General features: G+C 41.3%; 1 protein-coding gene across 5 annotated transcripts in view; it reads right to left on the reverse strand.

Annotated features, from left to right (window-relative positions):
• The window catches only part of ripor3.L (RIPOR family member 3 L homeolog), a 95,335-nt gene that overhangs the window by 14,694 nt on the left and 58,899 nt on the right, over positions 1-21,742 (reverse strand). For 4 of the 5 annotated variants that reach the window (XM_018234603.2, XM_041575755.1, XM_018234604.2 and 1 more), the window contains 6 exons: positions 19,775-19,838; positions 18,212-18,255; positions 14,921-15,046; positions 12,985-13,130; positions 911-1,040; positions 43-615 (listed from right to left, as the gene is read on the reverse strand). In XM_018234603.2, coding sequence (XP_018090092.1) covers positions 43-615; positions 911-1,040; positions 12,985-13,130; positions 14,921-15,046; positions 18,212-18,255; positions 19,775-19,838 — 1,083 coding nt within the window. 5 annotated transcript variants of the gene reach the window in all.

Here is a 21,742-nt window from a genome sequence, read left to right on the forward strand (position 1 = left end):
CACCCATTCCAATCCCGGTCACTACCTGGTCATCGAGCCTACCTTAACCCGTTCTCTGAAATTTAAGATGGGTTGTTCCATTTCCTTTAGTTTCGTCCTCGTTACTTTTTCCAGCTTGAGCAGCTCTAGAACCTCCTCCAACTGATGTCCAATGGAATTCCTCAGATTCCCGTTACAATGTATCCTTTCTGCTCTGCTATACATTGTCTCTTCTTGAAAAGATATGCTGTTCAGGCTGTCCCCTATGGATTCTCTGCTGGTGTCCTGGTCAAAGTCCAGTTCTGTGGGCTTCATGGTCTGAAGGGTTCCATAGCTACCTGGGGTTTCCTTCAGGATATCCAGCGTGGTGTGACTGGAAGGTGGCAACAAACTCTCTTCCCTGAAGAGATCTTGGGAAGATAAATATGGTGGAACGTCCTCTCGAGAAGACACTGTACTCGTGTTGGTTTTTACATCGGATTTGTCCCCCATGTTCCTCAGATTGTCCATGTTGGTCACCTGGTGACTCCGTTCTCTTCTCTGAGGAACCAAAGTGCTGTTGGCCAGGTAACTTAGTATATACGGGGTCTGGATGTCCTTGTCCAGGGATGAGAAGGTGCTGTCCAAGTCACTTTGCTGCAATTAAGATTTACATAAATTTATATTAGAACAGTAACTTGCAGCATGCTTGTTGTTAAGTCTATTCAGACAGATGCCATTAACCTATGGCAGCATAGGTATTCCCCTGTACTAAGCACAATTCAGCAGGAACAGCCCCCTAAGTTTGCTCATAGTCTGTACAGAGAGATCCCATAAAACTATGACAGCATAGGTATTCCCCTGTACTAAGCACAATTCAGCAGGAACAGCCCCCTAAGTTTGCTCATAGACTGTACAGGGAGATCCCATATTTTATGAATTAGCTACTCACCACACAGAATTTTTCTCTGAAGCTGGGAGTATTGGGTGGGGTCCAGTGATACAGGGAGGTTTTGCGGCTGCTTGTAGAGAACTTGGTAGTTGTTCCAGGTGTTGAGAGGAGTTTGCTGGTATTAAAGGGACTGTGGGGACAGTGCAAATAATTTGTATTAGAATCAAAGGAGTAGCCCACCATTCAGAGCATTAGAATAATCATAGGGCTACATTACTTGTAGCCAATGAGAACATTCACAAAGACAGACCAATGAGTAGCCAATAATATCGCAGGTCTAGAACCAACATGTAGACCATGAAAGCATGAGAACATTCAGAGGGATAGCCAATCAGACCACTTCACTGCAGCCAATCCCATTACTACAATATTCACAAGGTTAGCATAATTGGGGGTTGGGAGTCAGTCGTGTTGCCATTTAACAGAACATTTGTAGGAATTTAGGAGAACATTCCTGATATATATTATCTCCTAACCCCCCCCCCCCCCCCAGATCTCCTGCACTACTTGCCCCTGCCCTGTTGGTGCCTCCCAGCTGTCAGATTTCAGGCAGTTTAGCAGAGGAAGGTCCAGTCCAGCACAAGCCTGAGGTTTCTCATTTCAGCTTCTTATTTGCACTGGAGTCGGCCTAATAAATTGCATTGAGCTTTGGCACAAAGGTGGCCTTGGGGTGTGCACAGCATCTGCTTCAGGTTTGTAGGCGAGCACGGGACACCTTGCCGTGCATCAGGGCACAGAAAATATATTATTATACGTTTCTTGCAGATTTATAAACAGGACTTTTTGTTATTGCAGGAGTAACAGATGATGGATTACAGGAGTCAGCGGTGAGAACATTGGCTGCAGCTTATACTCAAGCTTGTGCAACTTTGCCCTGATAACTACACACTATGGGGTGCAATTCTGGAACTTGCACATAAATCCCATTGTTTAGCGTTGCATTGATTTCAATGGGCACCTGCCTTTTAACAAGGCTTAAAAGCTGGAATAGACCCAACCATCCCATTGATTTCCCTTGATATTTATGGGTGCACCCAACCCACATATTTTCTTACATATCACTGGCTGCAACCAAACCAACTATCTCCCAAATCAAGGATTTTATGGGTGCAACCAACCTGCATAATTTAATATCAAACCAAGGATTTCCTTGGATAACTGAAGTTTCTTATTAGATATTTTTTGGGAGGCGCAACCATCTCATGGTTTTTTGTTGCATCCAATTTAAGTATATTCTGTATTTTTGGAAGCAAACAATCCAAGAATCTTCTTTGATATTCTTGGGTGCAGCTCGTGCAAGCTAATTTTTTTTTTGTATTATTTATGGAAGCAAAACAATCCAAGAATCTTCTTTGATATCAATGGTTGCAACCAACCCAAGGAATTTATTTGATATTTTTGGGTGCAACCAACTCGCCAATTTGTGTTGATATCAATTGGTGCAACCAACCAACCCATGGTTTTTCCTTGTTGTTATTGGGTGCATGTCATCAGACTGAATTAGGCCACAACTGGGCCTTGTAGGGTACAACAGAGAGGGCAACACCTATTAAATATTCCCAGTACAACACGTGGCTCTTTAGTCACTAAAGTACAGCAGAAGGGACATGGGTTTGACATAGCTCACTATATCTATAATAAATGGAGGATGAGCCATACTTATAACTAAGGAATTGTGGCCCTTCCTGAGGTCAACGGTGCTTTTGGAAAGGGGATTCTGGAACTTGTAGTTGAAACGAGGCTGCAGAGCTGCCAGTTGAAGGTTTGTGCTTTAAAATAACAACATAATCGGCCCATAAAATGACAAATTGGAAAAACCTGTTTGAGAGGCTTGTGGCGGATTAAGGCTCCTTTTGGGATTAGCTCACTACACAAATATGTGTTCTCAGGCCTTTCTATCACATATTCCATCTTGTTGCCTGAGTGAGGGCCAGCGGGAGAAACCCAGGGGCCACAGCTCACGCACGCCATCACTTTACTGTTTTACCTCTACCAGGGTTTCCAGTTATGCCTGACACAGAGCAGACCAGGTGTTGTGCAACTACAACTGTGCATAAGTCACACATTCCATTCTGTATCTGCCCTTTATGTGTGTCCACATAGGGCAAGACGGAGACAGTTACAATGTATATCCGTGCAAAGTTCTTTAGAGCAGCACATGATTATTGTATTGTCAAAAGCCTCCCCCAATTATTCCCTTTTCATGTGGGGGGGGGGGAAAGATTATTTAGTTACCCTGACACCACAAGGTCTATGAACAACGGGTTGCAAGATATACCGTGCTGTGTGGGGTACCAGCAAGATCTCACATGAAAGGTCTTATCTTCTCCCACCGCTGCCTTATTTATCTTTCTCTGAGCGCTGCAATGGAAATGAGCCCCCATGAATATACAATAAGGATATGTGAGCCGACACAATGGTTAGTGGGGTCTCCCCTGATGCTGGAAATGGCCTGTAAGGAGATAAATCTCACTGTCATTGGCTGAACCCTCTGCACAAGGTTTTATGCCATCGCTAATGAGCTGGAGATGATCCCACATGGTATAATGATGGCTCTACTCTAACTTTAACCTCTTCTATACCACTCTGACATACAGAAGAAACCTTCCTTGCACCAGTTAACTATCCACATACTGTCTAAGGGAAACAATATGGCAGCTCCCAGGCATAAATACAAATATACAAAGTAAGGAATGTTCTGTGGGTATTGTTCCCCTTAAGCATAGATCATAATTCTACAGAATATTTGATTGCTGCACTAGAACATTCCGTTGATCAGAATTAGGTGCAGAGAAAAGATATCCAAATTCTCTGGGAAGCAGAATTGCAAATACTTCTTTCAGCGCCAGACCCACAGATGGTTCCAGTAGAACAATCAGTTTGGATTAGTCAGTGTCTGCTTAAGGGGCTGAGATATACCAAGTGCTTTGAATATCACAACTAGCCCCTTACTATTTTAAAGGGTAAGTAAACCTTTAAAATAAGTGAATGTAAAATTGATGAGGGTGCTATTTGCAGTGTACATGAATTATTTACGTATTTTGTTTTTATTCCAAGATATTAAGAGATACATGTACTGTTAAAATTAATGAATTTTGTTACAACAGCGCCACCTGCTGGTCAGTTGCCAACCAGTCTGACCACCTGTCTTTCCTATCCAGAAGAACATCAAATCAGCCTCTTTCTTTCTCCTGACAACTTCCTTGACTACTTGGTGGTCAGACTGGTGGGAAACTAACCAGCATATGGCGCTGTTGTAACAACATTAATTCATTGTAACAGTACATGTATCCATAAATATCTTGGAATAAAAACAAATAAATAATTGATGTACATTACAAAAGTGCTTAGAATTAGCACTCTCGTCAATTTTAAATTCACTTATTTTAAAGGTTTACTTATCCTTTAAGGACAATAATAAAACGTCATTCTGTTAAAATATCAAGTCACCGAACTCACTTATATTAAAAGGGATACTGTCCTCCTTACTGTAAATGATAAGGATATTAGAAGTCACTGAGGGGTTGTTCTGTGACCATATAAAGGCACAAGGCTGCAGGCTGAGTTATACAGGGAACTCTGAGTATCACTCATGTATTATAAGTTATAATGTACCCCCTACTGTAAATGATAAGGATATTAGAAGTCACCGAGGGGTTGTTCTGTGACCATATAAAGGCACAAGGCTGCAGGCTGAGTTATACAGGGAACTCTGAGTATCACTCATGTATTATAAGGGATAATGTACCTCCTACTGTAAATGATAAGGATATTAGAAGTCACTGAGGGGTTCTGTGACCATATAAAGGCACAAGGCTGCAGGCTGAGTTATACAGGGAACTCTGAGTAACATTCATGTATTATAAGGGATAATGTACCCCCTACTGTAAATGATAAGGCTATTAGAAGTCACTAAGGGGTTCTGTGACCATATAAAGACACAAGGCTGCAGGAGTTATACAGGGAACTCTGAGTATCACTCATGTATTATAAGGGATAATGTACCCCCTACTGTAAATGATAAGAATATTAGAAGTCACTGAGGGGGTTCTGTGACCATATAAAGGCACAAGGCTGCAGGCTGAGTTGTACAGGGAGTATCACTAAGTATTATTAGAGATAATGTAACTCTACTATTAACAATTGGCTTTTTTTTTTTGAAACTTGTATGTTTATTATGTAAGAAACGAGTACAAAACAAACACTTGACTCGATGGTACATAATGAAAGCACATATAAATACAAACAATATGCAAACTGTTTGGTACATGAAAGAAGAAAGAAAAGTAAAAAGAAAAGAAAGTAAAATAAAGCAAAGCAATATAAAGGCATCATGGAATAAAAGAAAAAAACAATTGGCTTTTTAAAGAAAAATATGTATTTAAAATATTTAACTTTAATGGAACTTTGTCATTTGGGAGGCCCAATATTGAGGGAAGAATAGTGAAGGCAATTTGGGGCTGCTAATTGTATTTGCCTCACTGTGAGATAAAGTATTCAGATGTATTCACACACCCTTTCCTGCTTCCCCAGGAGCAATATCAGGAGGCAGGAGAAGGAAGCAGCGATGCGCAGATAAGAGCAGGAGGCACTAACTCGGCTCTATGTGTCGGTTTTGGAAAACAGACAGATATTTAAGAGATCTCTCGGGGAACCAGAACACATTAACATGCAGCTTCATCCTATGGAACAGAAGAAACGGCAATATCTACAGGCAATTGTAGATTTTTGTGTGCACTAAACTCAGGGGGTTGGATGCCCTAAATACAACCATTGACCCGTCAGTTGTTGCTGATCGTTGTTTGATCATGTGACTAGGCTGAGGTGGGTTGCTGCACTGCTGGTGGCACAAAAGTGACTTGACAATAGAAGTTGCCAGGTGATCGGCTAACTGGGCTGAAAATGGACTGAGGAGCTCCCCCAAGCCCACCACAGTGCCCACTTGTGCTTCTGGGTCTGGTTGGAAATCCAACACTATCTCTATTGTCTGGTTACGATTCATCAGGAAACTGAAGCTATAAAGAACCATATTTGTGACCTCACCCACTGAGGTCACCTGCTGCCCACACAATACCCAACTTTTTTATAAGTACCCAAAGAAAGCAGGACCCTACCCTCATGTGCTAGACATAAATACAGCATAAATACAGCACCATCAAGCTGTACCAAGGGTTGAATGGGTGAACGTATCTGCTGATGCCCCTGGCGAGCTTTACTATTGACGAATAATTTCAATATTTATATAGAAGTTATATATACTTATATTTATCAGAGTTACAGTTGGGGGCACCAGGCATGATGAATGGCACTCGGCTACACTTCAGCAGCCCAAGAATCCTTCTCCATCACCGACTTATTCTCATTCCCAGCACACAGACCCAAGCCCATGCCAGATGGAACGAGGCCCTAAGCATTTGGACCCCTCCATCTCCCCGGCAGGAACTTATGTTTCTTTAAAATCTCATCCAGATTCTTCCTTTGCTTCGTTCGGTTACTGTGCTGCTATCCGATTCCGCGAGCCCCTCCACAGGGAACTGAGCTCAATATGAATGCAAATGTCATCCTGACACTGGCAACAACATTGGAGATTTACAAACAGATCTACAAAGCTAGAAATAAATGCACCTCTTCTGCGTGATGCCCATAAGGATCAGAGTACAACTTGCACAACATTTACAGACAGGTGGACCCGTAACCATGTAATTGTATTTCATTCTTTGATAGATATTCAATTTGTAACCATAATATGTAATCGTGGTGTGGATTGGCCTATGTAATCATTGGCTTATTTCCAATTACTGCCTCCAATTTAGATTGGCAGTTAGATACATGCGACTGATTGGTTCTTTTTTATTTACATATGACTGTGTGATAAGTGTTCATTTAGCCTATGACTAAGTGCCCCTATGGCACGAAATGCGTAAGACCTTTGCTGTGATGTTTTTGCTCTAATAAAAATACTTTTTTACTACATCTATTTTTGGAGTGTGATTCAGTTTGTGCCAGCCCATCACTATTTACTATATTGCCTTCCTGAGCTGAAGGTTTGGGGCTAGTGCACCTGGATCCCATTTTTGGGTAAGTTAACCCCACCATTACTGCTTATTGCATTGACACAGAACATTTTCTCATATATATCCGTCTTTTAGCATAACGTGCAAGAGTTCAGTCGGGTGCAATTATGCATTTACCCCCAAATCTAAGGCTTCCAGTCCCCCAGTCCAACATAAATGTTATGGGCTATGGTCATTTGATAAAGATATTGTAACATCAAAACTGAGTGTGAGTGAACTGAAGTAAATATTGGAAAAACAGATCAACCTCTAGTTATTTTGGGGGCCTGAAAAATATTTTTTTTTGTGGGCCCAGTAATAATGGCTGTTAGAACAGGAGAGGACACAGGTTGGTTTTGGATGTGGTGTAGACCAGACTGATTGGATGTCTATAACAGTTGTTGCAATTTAATGGATGGGCTGGGGGTTTATAGATGACAAATTACACAATGAAAGAAATCCCATGGCCCTGTCATAGGTTACGATATGTATGGGACGCTGTACCAAGCCTTGGCCCAAAGCTCATTTAGCAAAGGACCGTATTATAAAGGTTCCAAATCCTGCACAGCTGTGACTGGAGTGCCTGGAACGGGCGAGACTCCCATCAGTAAACAAGCGATACTCTGGAACAAATTTTTCTATGTAAAATGAGATTCTCGCCTTGTGGCACCCGCAGAAGAGATGTCAGAGATGTGAGCCTGATGGATCATTTCCTTGGCTGGGTCGGATACAGACTTACAGCAGCGGAGATCCCATCAAATCTTTCTATCCCTATTCATCATCTTGATCAGTGGGGGCTCCGAGGAATATAACAAATGACGAAGCTTGTATTTATTCTAAGTTAAAAGGATTCTGTCACAATTTTTATGGTGTCGTTTTTTTCTAAATAACACTTTTTACACTGCAAATAATTCACTCTACCATACACAATTTCATTCCTGAACCAGCAAGTGTATTTAGTAGTAATGTTGGTGTGAAGGTGCATCTCAGGTCATTTTGCCTGGTCATGTGCTTTCAGAAAGAGCCAGCACTTTAGGATGGAACTGCTTTCTGGCAGGCTGTTGTTTCTCCTACTCAATGTAACAATGTGTCTCAGTGGGACCTGGATTTTACTATTGAGTGCTGCTCTTACTAAGCAGCTGTTATCTTGTGTTAGGGAGCTGCTATCTGGTTACCTTCCCATTGTTCTGTTGTTAGGCTGCTGGTGGGGAGGGAGGGGGTGATATCATTCCAACTTGAAGTAAAGAGTGAATGACGTTAATCAGAGCATAAGTCACATGACTGGGGGCAGCTGGGAAACTGACAATATGTCTAGCCCCATGTCAGATTTCAAAAAAATATATAAAAAAAAAATATGCATGTTCTTTTGAGAAACGGATTTTGGTGCAGAAGTCTGCTGGATCAGCACTATCAACTGATGAGTTTTGGAAACAAAAATGTTTTCCCATGACAGTATCCCTTTAATAAATGTATTTTGTGTCATTTGCCTTAATAAAAACTAGCCTCTAACTGAAAGTGTTACATGGCTGCTGTATGTAACTGGTGGCTCAGCAGCCTCATGATAGGAAAGTATTGTGCCCCATTTAAATTGAGTGGGTGCACTAATGGTAGGTGCAAGGCAATTATAGTGCAGGCAAACGTGTGTTCGTTTTTGCACTTATATGTCACACAAATGAAGCCCAGAAACATAAACTTCCCCATATATTTTACTGAACACTTAAAGTGGACCCGTCACCCAGACATAAAAATCTGTATAATAAAAGTCCTTTTTAAATTAAACATGGAAGCCAATTTCTTTTTTTTAATTAAAGCATTCATAGCTGTTGTAAACTCATTTAAAAATATCAGCTGTCAATCAAATATTGCCTACCCCGCCTCTATGCCTAGGCATAGAGGCGGGGCAAACAATTACTTTCACTTTCCATTCAGCACTTCCTAGATGTCACTGCTCTCTCACATTCCCCCAGTTCTCTTAACGATTTAATTGTGTAGCCAGGGCATGGAGATGGACATCGGGTCCCTGTCCCCTGGTGCACAAACAAGATTCTGAGATGATACAAGGCTTGCCTTAATAACAGTGTCCACAAAATGGCTCCCTCCTGGTTAATATAATTATGAGTTCCCAGACTGATGGAAACAATATTCAAATAATTTATACAGTGTAATTAAAGTTCATTTTGCTTGACTAATGTGATAAAATAGGATTTTGAATAATTTTGTTTGGGTGACGGGTCCCCTTTAAATATTGAAATATTGACTGTACATTGGCCTGCTTTCCCACGTATTATTCTTTGCACAGGAGGCTGTGTGACGTCTGTTCTATTCCCAGACACAGCTATTCCGTTTCCCCCCGCAGAGATGAGCTGCAGCCCCCTGCATCTGCAACAGCAGAAATAAAATAGGGAAAACTTGCAGCAACTTTTCTGAGAACTTGGCGGGGCGCCTTACTATACAGCCAGCACGGGAGACGGGCCCACCATCAGGAAACGCAGTAATATTGTCACATAAATTATTTCTGGAACAGGCCCAGAATTATGTAAGGTCGGTGCAGGGGGTTGTTTCTTATTTTGAAGTCTCTTAAAAGTTCTGCAATTGAATAGATATTGTACTGGGGGGGGAGGTAGTTCTATATCAGATGTAGAAAATTCAATTTTAGAGCTTGATTGTTGGTGGCACACGTTCAGTCCTAGGGAGAAGTCTAATGAAGAGTAGGGGCCCCGTAGACCCATGGGCAGGATACAGTTAATAAAGATTAAGAAAAATAAAATTAATAACGTATGTGCTACAGCATGCCCCTCTTACAATAAAAAGAGCCTTTTTTACCAAATTGGATTAGGCTTCTAGACTGATTTGGATCAACTCCCATTCTCGACTGAGCCTTACAACTTTGACTAGAGGGGGGCCTTTGACTTACATATTTTTATATTTCCTTGCCACACATCACAGTCATCTGGCCTCATGGGTAAAGGAAGCAACCAACAAACCGTATACCTACTGCATAAGCTTCTTCTGGGTATTACTAATACACCTCTCCAATGGTTACTTGTCAAAAAACCCCAAGCAGGGACTTATGATAATTCTGATATGTCCTTTATGAGAGTGATTTGGTAAAAAAACAGCGCAGGTTAAGCACTATATTGGCGTACTCCAGCAAACTCCGCTATGGAGAAATCACTGTTTCCCAGGAGTAGCCAAAACTTGGTGTGGGAGAGGTGTGGCATTCTTTCAATAAGTAATGTATGGCTGGAGGATAAAATGGTCCCCTTGAAGGTGCTAAGGTAAACATTCCAGTTGACTGCCCACCAATACTACCAGATCAAGAGATGCTTACGCATACAAAATAGCAAACATCCTATCAGACTTGCTCAGGTCTACCTAATTGACCAATTCTCACAGGACTCATCTAGAGGCCTTATTTCTAAAATACACATGAACCTCCATTCCAAAGTATTTAAAAAACCACTGGCCACGCTTAAGGTCAAATGGGAAAGAGACCTGGGTCAACTGGATGATGAGGAATGGGATGAGTTATTAGCCGCCCCGCTCTCAGTTTCTTTGCATTATAGGGATAGGATGATCCAACTCTATCTTTTTTACAGGGCTTATTAATACCCAGCTAGATTGCATAAAATATTTCCCACGGTCTCCTCTAAATGTACCAGATGACACGCGGAGCAAGCCTCCTTGGTACATATGTTATGGAGTGTACAGCCCTGTTCTCATTTTGGGCACAGGTGCTTGATATGTTAGATGAAATCTTAGAAGTACAACTTCCTAGGGTCTGTTTGTTTGGAGTGGGGCTGAAAGAAATGCTCACGTTCCACCAAAGCTCCTTTGTTAATGAATGCCTATTCGTGGCTAGGAAAATGATCACGCAGAAGTGGAAGAATTCCTACTTCCCACCACCCCACAATGGACCCTTGAAATCAAGCACCGTTGTGCCCTAGAAGCCCTTATTTATAGAGCTAGAGGTGCTTCCCCTAAGCATCAAAAAATCTGGGTCAAATGGATGGACCGGGTTGCCTAATGAGGCAATGTTTATATTTAGGGATGGGCAAATTTTTTTTCCTTGTTTCGCAGCAGAAATAAAGCCCATAGACATAGAATAATAATTGCTGCGGGTGCTAAAGACAACATTTAGTAGTTGTAACCAAGTACATTTATACATCCACTGCTGTACATGATCAATGTGATATATTCTATAACCTTGCAATGAATCTGATGCTGTTATATTAATAAACTGCCTGAATTTAAAAAAATAAAAATAAAAAGTAGGGGCACCATACATAGATTTGGCTCTAGGGCCCTGTTCCTTAAAGGTGCATTTGTGTGTTATTGTATCACGCTGTGTTTGATGTTCCATTTGCAGGACATTATGAGACGGAGGAAGGAACTGCAATGGTTCTGCTTTACCCCAGAGAGAAGTTATATGCATACATATGGTTGTCTTTACTCATGGGATATACCCCGTGTCCAACAATAACTTGAGGCAGAGAGCTGGACACCCACAATATAAAATGTTGCTGTTGTTCTCTTTCCCCAGAAAGCAAAGCATCTGTGGTGCAGAATGGACTTTCTTTGCTATCCCTCTGTGTGGCTTAGCGGGGTCTCACCAAGAGACTGAGCAATGCCACCCAGCTTGTGCCCCTAAAAAGATGGCCCTGATCTAAAAAGGAGTAAGCATAAAAATACCTTTGCCCCCTCGCTTTTTTTTACGTTTTTCTTTGTCAACTGTAGAAATTTGTAGAATTTCCAAGACATCTGGAATTCTAATCAGATTTATTTTCTTGAATCTGAAATACCTATAATATAGTTCTGTAATCCAGCGAGCAGATGCTTTATCTCTAAAAAGACTGCTGAAATCATTCTAATTACTTATAGAGTTGTCTGTTTTTCTTTCCCTAATGCGCCAAAGCAGCTGCGCCTTTTATGCTCCAAAAGTCGCCAGTAACAGTATGAGCTGATTGTGTATTACCTGGGGTGATTACAGCGCTGATTTGTAGAGTTGGGGGTTCAAAGTAAGGTTAACAAATCAGCTGAAAAATCAGGGACACTTCTAATAAATGCCGGTTACTGAGTTGTACTGACTGCAATTTAATACAATCAGTTCAGCCCCTCTAGTTGGATTATTTAGAAGTGTCACTAATATTCCACATGATCTGCTAAACTTCCAGTTCTAGTACAGGTGCCTGAACTGGTCCCAGAGTTGGTCCTGGTCCCAGGAGGAAGCTATAGGAAACAGAGTCATGTCAGGAGAAAGCTACAGGAAACAGACATGTCAGGAGCAAGGAGCAGGAAACAGAGTCATGCCAGGAGGAAGCTGCAGGAAACAAAGTCATGTCAGGAGGAAGCTGCAGGAAACAGAATCATGTCAGGAGGAAGCTACAGGAAACAGAGACAAGTCAGGAGGAAGCTGTAGGAAACCGAGTTATGCCAGGAGGAAGCTTACGGAAACAGAGTTATGCCAGGAGCAGGACAGAGGGTCATGTCAGGAGCAGGAAACAGAGTCATGTCAGGAGGAAGCTGCAGGAAACAAAGTCATGTCAGGAGGAAGATGCAGGAAACAGAGTCATGTCAGGAGGAAACTACAGGAAACAAAGTAATATCAGGAGGAAGCTACAGGAAACAAAGACATGTCAGGAGAAAGCTGCAAGAAATAGAGCTATGTCAGGAGGAAGCTGCAGGAAACAGAGACAAGTCAGGAGGAAGCTGTAGGAAACAGAATAGTGCCAGGAGGAAGCTGCAGGAAACAGAATTATGCCAGGAGGAAGCTGCAGGAAATATAGTCATGTCAGCAGGACATGAGGGCTAATGTCTGTGAGCCGATTGTCTGTGTTTATAACATTTTTGTGCTAGAAGCACGTGAATTAAACATGCAGGCAAAATATACTGCCACAGATTTAATGGAGCTCTTCAAATTTGTGAAAGCCCAGTGGCCACCAAATTCTTAAAGTGGCCCGTAATGACAGCTTTCACTAGCATCAATGAGGCTCTGAGGAACAACGAGACATCTTGACTTACTTCCAGATAACTTCCAGCTGCAGCTTAATGGTCCCCAATTCTGTGATGTCAACAATGATGATTCTCGGTCTGGTGGTAAAAAAATCGGCACTATCACACGTCACCACCCCCACCACGATGGTTGTAAGGCCACGGAGCTCTATAACCTGCAGACACAGCAAAGAAAGAGAATCATAAACTAGCAGAGAAGTGGAGAACCCTCCACTGCTATAATAGAACAAGGGAGTAAATATACAGTATACAGCTCCCAGCATCCTCAGTTAATCATTGAGCATGATGAGATCACAACAGCTGGCAGGTCAGAAACTCAAAACCCCTGTTTTACAGAGAGCTTCTGTTATGTCATCAAGTGAACAGTGCAGATTGGTTTATGATGTATAATATTTACACAAAGCCTGCCACTGTGTTGAGGGGGCTCTGCGCAGAAGACTATCTATTTTCTTAGGTATGCATACCTTTTTACCCTACAGACCTTTAACACTGGGGGGGTATTTTGGACAGAAGCCAGGGCCCATGAAAAAACCCTTGTAGGCTCCATATTTTTACAGACATCTGGATAAGGAGGGGCTGTATATCTGTTTCAGTTTGAGGCCTGCCGTTTTAAATACCAGCAATAACCCTTTACTACAATATATATTCTTTTTTGAAGCAAAGACTTAGGTAGATATTCCTTTCTAATTATATATACTCCAAATTCTTTTTGTAGCCCTGGCATTAGTTCTAGATTGCAGGCATGGAATAAAGCTCTTGTATTCATCTCTTACACTCACCACAGTCCATTGTATGAGAAATAAATCTGCTATGATGGGATGGAACTTAACAATGTTAAAGAATTTGATGGAAAAAGCTCAACCAGTGTTATGATGGAATAATGAGAAACAACATGTACAATTTTCAGAAAGGTCAGAGCTTCACTGACAGAGCTAAAATTAGTTTCCATTTGCTTAAAGACAGATGTAATTTAGGGAGTCATATTTTAAGGAAGTTTGCACATTTCTTACACTTGATAGCAAGTATTTATTTTATAGGAAGCAATAATGAAATGGTAGCTACACAGGGTAGAGCTGGACTGCTTAGTAACGCACCATTTAGCAGGTGGCTGTAGGATAGTAGGTATAGTAGGGAGAGATTGTGCCTATAGTAACAGTGGATAATAGTCTATGGGAAGGGAGTGTGACTGTGGGATAGCAGGTATAGTAGGGAGAGATGGTGTCTATAGTAACAGTGGATAATAGTCTCTGGGAAGGGAGTGTGACTGTGGGATAGCAGGTATAGTAGGGAGAGATGGTGCCTATAGTAACAGTGGATAATAGTCTCTGGGAAGGGAGTGTGACTGTGGGATAGCAGGTATAGTAGGGAGAGATGGTGCCTATAGTAACAGTGGATAATAGTCTCTGGGAAGGGAGTGTGACTGTTGGATAGCAGGTATAGTAGGGAGAGATGGTGCCTATAGTAACAGTGGATAATAGTCTCTGTGAAGGGAGTGTGACTGTGGGATAGCAGGTATAGTAGGGAGAGATGGTGCCTATAGTAACAGTGGATAATAGTCTCTGGGAAGGGAGTGTGACTGTGGGATAGCAGGTATAGTAGGGAGAGATAGTGCCTATAGTAACAGTGGATAATAGTCTCTGGGAAGGGAGTGTGACTGTGGGATAGCAGGTACAGTAGGGAGAGATGGTGTCTATAGTAACAGTGGATAATGGTCTCTGGGAAGGGAGTGTGACTGTGGGATAGCAGGTATAGTAGGGAGAGATAGTGCCTATAGTAACAGTGGATAATAGTCTCTGGGAAGGGAGTGTGACTGTGGGATAGCAGGTACAGTAGGGTGCCTATATAGTCAGGCCAGATAAAATACATCTTTCGTTCATGCAGCAGTAATTTACGAAGAACCCCCCCACACACACACACGATATATAACCCTTATAACTGTTACTACCTTAATTTCAAAGTTTTCGCAGAGGTTAGGGATAAACATCCTCTCTTCTTCATCCCACATCTGGCTGTCGTCTGTTTCAATCTTTCCTTTTAACCTCCACCTTTGCCGCCCTAACCTTATTAATACCTGAAAAGCAAAGAAAACGCTGTATTCCTGGTAAACACAGTTGACATATTTGTGCATCATAAACCCATTTCCCTGCTTTCATCCCTGCCTGGGAATTATTACCAAGCTCAAAATAATGGAATATCAGATTCTGCACCCCTGTCTCTACCCCCAGGGGTCTCCTTACTGATAACTGCTGAACAAGTCCGTGTGTGTGATGATATCATTTAAAGGGGAAGATCAAAGAATTAACAGGGAGAACATTCAAAATCCTTGCAGAAAGTACTCTGGTTGGAATCAAATAAATCCAACCTGTCTTTTTTTCTGCCCATCTAGGAGTCTGTCTAGCTGTTTGTCATTAGCCACCTCCATAGATAGAAAGAGAGGATAGATAGTTCATCTCTGTCTTCCGCTGTCTGTTCTATCTATCTCTCTCTAGCTATCCATCTTTCTTTCTGAGATAGATAGATAGATATTGCCTGGAGTTGATGGAAGCCTCAATACATCACATGGACAGGAATATATATATATATATATATATATATATATATATATATATATATATATATATATATATATATATATATATGTATACAGTATATTATATATATATATATATATATATATATATATATATATATATATATATATATACTGTATACATATATATATATATATTATTATTATTATTATTATTATTATGTAAAATCTTCAAGATGGACCATCACTCCAATTCTTTAAACCACCAATTTTTATTGAAACGTCACTTGTGTATCCAAAGTTTCGGCCCTCACTGGGGCCTTCATTTATATTTATCCTTGATAAAGGCCCCACTGAGGGCAGAAACGTTGGATACACAAGTGATGTTTCAATAAAAATTGGTAATTTAAAGAATTGGAGTGCTGGTCAATCTTGAAGATTGTACATAATATTTGACCAAGCACCTTCAAGACGTATTGAAGTGTAAGAATCTTGAATGAATATATATATAATACACAAAAGCCATGAATATCCTGTAAATTATATCCTTATAAACGGTGAGTAGTGATGTCATCAGTTATAAACGGTGAGTAGTGATGTAATTTCTGTCACATGACTCACTAAAATTTGTGTATTATAATAAATAAAGTACCCCCAGTTGTAAAATATGAGGATATTAGAAGTTACCTCGGAGTTCCATGACCTGTATAAAAACACTCGGCCTTCGGCCTCGTGTTTTTATATGGTCATGAAACTCCTCGGTAACTAATAATATCCTTATATTTTACAAGAGGGGGTACTTTATTCACTATATATCTCAAATCCAGTATTTTGGTCTCAGATACAGACCGAAACGTCAACCTGCTTTTTTAAATGTACTAAATAAAATGTAAGTTTTTTAACTTTTTGATCCTTTATATCAGGATTTTCTATACATTGTTGTTTTGGATAGCACCAGGACTTTGTACTATTTTGTGGAGTGCTGAACTAATTGGACTTTTTTATATATATATAAGGGATGCACCGAATCCAGGATTCGGTTCTGGATTCGGCCAGAATTCTGGCTTTTTCAGCAGGATTTGGATGAATCCTTCTGCCTGGACGAATTGAATCTGAATCCTAATTTTTCAAATGCAAATTAGGAATGGGGAGGGAAATCTCGTGACTTTTTGTCACAAAAAAAGTAAGTAATAAATGGGATTCGGATTCGGTTCGGTATTCGGCCAAATCTTTCAAGAAGGATTCAGGGGTTCGGCCGAATCCAAAATAGTGGATTCGGTGCATCCCTAGTATATATACATATACACATACATACAGTATACAGACCTAATCATGGTGAAAGAAAAGAATCTTAATTATTAGAAACATGTGTTCCATACTTTGTATTATGCCTGTGTATCATTCACAACATTTCCTATAGATTATGATGGGAAGCAAACCGGGGCAATTTCCTGTGAATTCTACCACCTCTCAATTCCCAGAAGCCCCCCCGATACCAAGACATGAACATGGAACTTTCCTCTGCTGTCAGTATATTCTGTGCTATTTCCTTTATGTATTACCCTTTGCAGTGGAATGACATATAATATGGCACTAGCACAGTTGCTCATTTCCCCATAACATCTATCAAGCCTGGACATGAATTCCCTGCCATGCCAGCATTTAAGCAGTAAGCTGTAAGGTAAAAACATGAATTTAATTCTAATCGTGTTGGTTCTAGTTTCCCTTTCCTGAATGCTGTAAAGCCTCCAACTTGGCTGATGAATGAAAGGGGAAAACTTGTTACTAAAAAAGGTTTTAGATATTGCTTGCAGAGAGGGAATTAGCCCCGGAAGCTCATGGCATCACAAGGGCACCCTCAGAGGAAAATAAGAATAAATCAGTTTTTTAAGTCTCCTTAACAGTGGCCACACACAGAACAATCCAGGCATTTTCATTATTCCAATGACATTACCATTTCAGGCTCCATTCACTGGGCACATTTCTTGCTGGGGGGATACGTTATTGGGGGGGGAGGGAGTGCTTATTCATTGTTTCTCTGCAACAGTTCCTTCCGTTAGCTGCCAACCTCTTGTAAAAGACTGACAAAAATAGAGCATGCACGTCTTGTTAGGCTTTATCATTTACAGTTATAGTAATTTCCTGATCATGCAGGGCTGCTTTTAAGGTAGGAGTAGAGACAGCATTAGCCCCGGAGCCCTCAACATCACATGGACATCTTGGGGAAAAATACTGATACATTTTCCCTTTTTATTTTCAATTAAGAACGTACAACATTAGATTCCGCCTTGCTGACAAGTAGAATGGGCCCAATGAAAAAATGGTGATGCCCCTTCATGCCAAAATCCCACCTATGATCCACCCAACTCCTGCCGACTTTTCTTCAAGCCCTGCCCCTTCACTACCCACATAACACACATAGGGCCCCTCAATGAAGTACCCCCTGTCCCGTCCCCCCCAGGGGCAACCCCGGATGCCAAGAACAATGACGGCATTTCTAAAATGAGTGTTCACATTGGATCAGAATATAATTGAGGCTTAAAAGCTTGTTGACTGTTCTCATCTTTAAGGCTTAGTCTTATTTTCAAATCCATTTCTCAAAAGTGTCGGCCAAGCAATAAAACAACGGCAGAAAATATGAAAATGAGGGACGTGTCTGACGCCAAAGGGGCTTTAAAGCATTTAAATTCCAGATGTTGGTTGTACCTCGTAATGGTCTCCAGGGCAGAGTCTAGCGTAGCCCACCAAACCTGCACAGAGCAAGAACATGGAAAGAGTCAGACGATGATTCAATAAGAAAATATATTCCCCATTGTCTGCCCTATAAACTCCTCTGTGCTAAATGGTACAGTGCAAAGTATAAACATCTGCGGCTTCTGTTAAACCACTCACTATGGTGTTTCTGTTTCAGCCTTTTAGAAGACATGGCGTAAATCAGTGTATTTGTACTCAAACCCTGGCCTGTTCTGCTTTTTTTAAAAATTTTCAGAAGAGTCCTCCTTACAGCAGTACAGGCATGCTTTATGGCAAAATTTATCTAATAGAGTCCTTCAGTGGCAATGAAAGGGAATATTTTCCCTTGGTAAAACAACCCCTGGCCCTTACTTAAAGCAATCTAATGTATATGCCAGAGAAACTAGCCGAGAGTTGTAAGACTGTCAAACATTGCCATTAATTGTGGCTCAAATAGTTGGGGGCCTTCTTTTAGACTTCTTTAATTAAAGCTTCCCATTAAAATCCTTTATATGGACGGAAAAAGAAAAGGTATGGGACCTATCAAGAATGGCGGGATCTGGGATTTTCCAGAAAAGGGATCTTTCCAAAGTTTGGATCACAAGTCTATTAGAAACTTATTTAAATATTAATAAAACTCAATAGGGTTTTTTTTTGCCTCTAATGAGGATTAATTATATACTAGTTGGGGTATATTACAAGCTTCTGTTTTATTATTACAGAATAAAAGAAATAATTTTATTTTATTTTAAATGGAGTTTATGGGAGATGGCTTTCTGCATAACAGGTTTCAGAATACCATATCCCATAGCTGTATATGTCAGGGGTGTGATTTCTGATTTGGAAAATTAATTGCAGAACATTCCAGTTCTGCTTGCTAATAGGTCGTGCACAAACACAGTTTATTTTTCGTTCTCCAGGCTGTGCTGGCTGAGAGGGTTAATGAGTTCCCCGGGCAGGCTTGTATTTCCAGTAGAAGTTTGTGTGCTACCGTCAGTCCTGTTATGGGTCAGCGAGATGGGTTTTCCATCAGTGTAAAATCTGTCAGTAATTTCTTCTAACGCTCTCTCATAAAACAGCCTTAATGGGGTGTGATATCACAGTGCTGTCATTAGTTGTGGTGGGGCCAAGGACAAAGGGACCTTGTGGGCCCCATTATTTACATAAAGGAGGACTGTTTAACCTGTGTCCCTTCAGGTAGTTTTAAACTATAGGTCTCAGCACCCTCTGAATCCCTTAGTTTTCAGCTAATTTAACCCTCTGACCCTCCAGTCAGTTTATGAGATTATTATATATGATATATCAGTGTTTAGTTAAGTTCACCATCAATCAGATTTTGGGATTTGTATCTGTACAAGAGACTTGGCTACCAGGGCCTCCTATAATAGTATTAGATACTCATCTATCAGGTAAAAAGAGCCTGGCGAACTGAAGCTCCAATCAGATTATGAGATTCTCATCTACCAGATAAGAGAGTCTGGCTAAAAGAATCTCCAATCAGATTCAGAATCTCACAACCTAATCTAAAACGCTTACCTTTCATTTTTATGAGAAACTCTCCCAAATGGACTTCAAGGTCTCCTTCAATCGTGCACATGTCCTACAGGGTAAAGCAACTATATCTGTAAAAATTCTTTAGCATTAAAATTAGACACATTTAAACACGTGAGAACTGACAAAAGTCTGCTATAACTCATATTTGCACAAACCTAATTTCAGAAAACACTGGATGTTAGGTCTTAGGATAGAATAGAAGCAACATATTTGACATAGACAATACATGAAAGGTACACGTTGATTTTATGTATAATTGCAAACTACAGGGGGTCCGTTTAATGGGCTGGGACTAAACTCTGCACTTATACTACATTCTCCTGTAAAGAATTTCTTGGGCTACTTTGAATGAGTAACCACAGATGGACCCTGCCTAGACAGAGGGAGAGTGGTACATAAATAACGATGAACCACAGATGAACCCAGCCCAGACAGAGGTGAAGGTGAGTGGTACATACAGAATAGAATGAGGAACCACAGATGGACCCTGCCCAGACAGAGGGAAGGAGAGTGGTACATACAGAAAGAGAAACCATAGATGGACCCTGCCCAGACAGAGGGGACGGTGAGTAGTACATACAGAATAAGGAACCACAGATGGACCCTGCCCAGATAGAGGGAAGGTGAGTGGTACATACAGAATGAGGAACCACAGATGGACCCTGCCCAGACAGAGGGGAAGGTGAGTGGTACATACAGAAAGAGAAACCACAAATGGACCCTGCCCAGACAGAGGGGAAGGTGAGTGGTACATACAGAAAGAGAAACCACAAATGGACCCTGCCCAGACAAAGGGGAAGGTGAGTGGTACATACAGAAAGAGAAACCACAAATGGACCCTGCCCAGACAGAGGGGAAGGTGAGTGATACATACAGAATGAGGAACCACAGATTGACCCTGCCCAGGCAAAGGGGAAGGTGAGTGAATCTTACAGAGTGAGGAACCACAGATGGGCTCTGCCCAGACAGAGGGGAAGGTGAGTGGTACATACAGAAAGAGAAACCACAAATGGACCCTGCCCAGACAGAGGGGAAGGTGAGTGGTACATACAGAAAGAGAAACCACAAATGGACCCTGCCCAGACAAAGGGGAAGGTGAGTGGTACATACAGAAAGAGAAACCACAAATGGACCCTGCCCAGACAGAGGGGAAGGTGAGTGATACATACAGAATGAGGAACCACAGATTGACCCTGCCCAGGCAAAGGGGAAGGTGAGTGAATCTTACAGAGTGAGGAACCACAGATGGGCTCTGCCCAGACAGAGGGGAAGGTGAGTGGTACATACAGAAAGAGAAACCACAAATGGACCCTGCCCAGACAGAGGGGAAGGTGAGTGATACATACAGAATGAGGAACCACAGATTGACCCTGCCCAGGCAAAGGGGAAGGTGAGTGAATCTTACAGAGTGAGGAACCACAGATGGGCTCTGCCCAGACAGAGGCAGAGTCCACCGATTGCATATGAAAGAGGTGTCAGTGAGTGAGCCACAGTGCCTTTTTTTCTAAGAAATCTGCATCATCTGTATTCAATAAAGGTAACAGAAGAAGCTGTTTCTATCCAGTAAATAAAAACATGATTGCATAGGGTTAGGATGTTCCAGGACAGAGTGAGCAGGGTAACACTATCCATACACTGCTCCCTGCGATCATTAATACTGTGCAGAAAGCCTGAGGTTCATTTTGGGGGTTTATGACACAGCTAATGCCTTGAACACCCCCAGAAACGCCAGAGCAGTATCGCAGCATAAAAATCCAATTTCACAGGGAATGGGAAGATTAGACCATTAGGGATTATATAAAAACCAAATACCAGACAATAATAACATTTTAAACATTCCCATGGAGCATTCATCTTGGATGGCCTCATTGAAAGGGTTCCAGCTATCACAAGCAGTTCAGCCATATAACCCATTTCCAAAGGTAGTGGAGAAAGCGCGGGGATATCAGA

Source organism: Xenopus laevis, chromosome 9_10L (assembly GCF_017654675.1).
Source record: "Xenopus laevis strain J_2021 chromosome 9_10L, Xenopus_laevis_v10.1, whole genome shotgun sequence".
NCBI classification, from domain to species: domain Eukaryota; kingdom Metazoa; phylum Chordata; class Amphibia; order Anura; family Pipidae; genus Xenopus; species Xenopus laevis.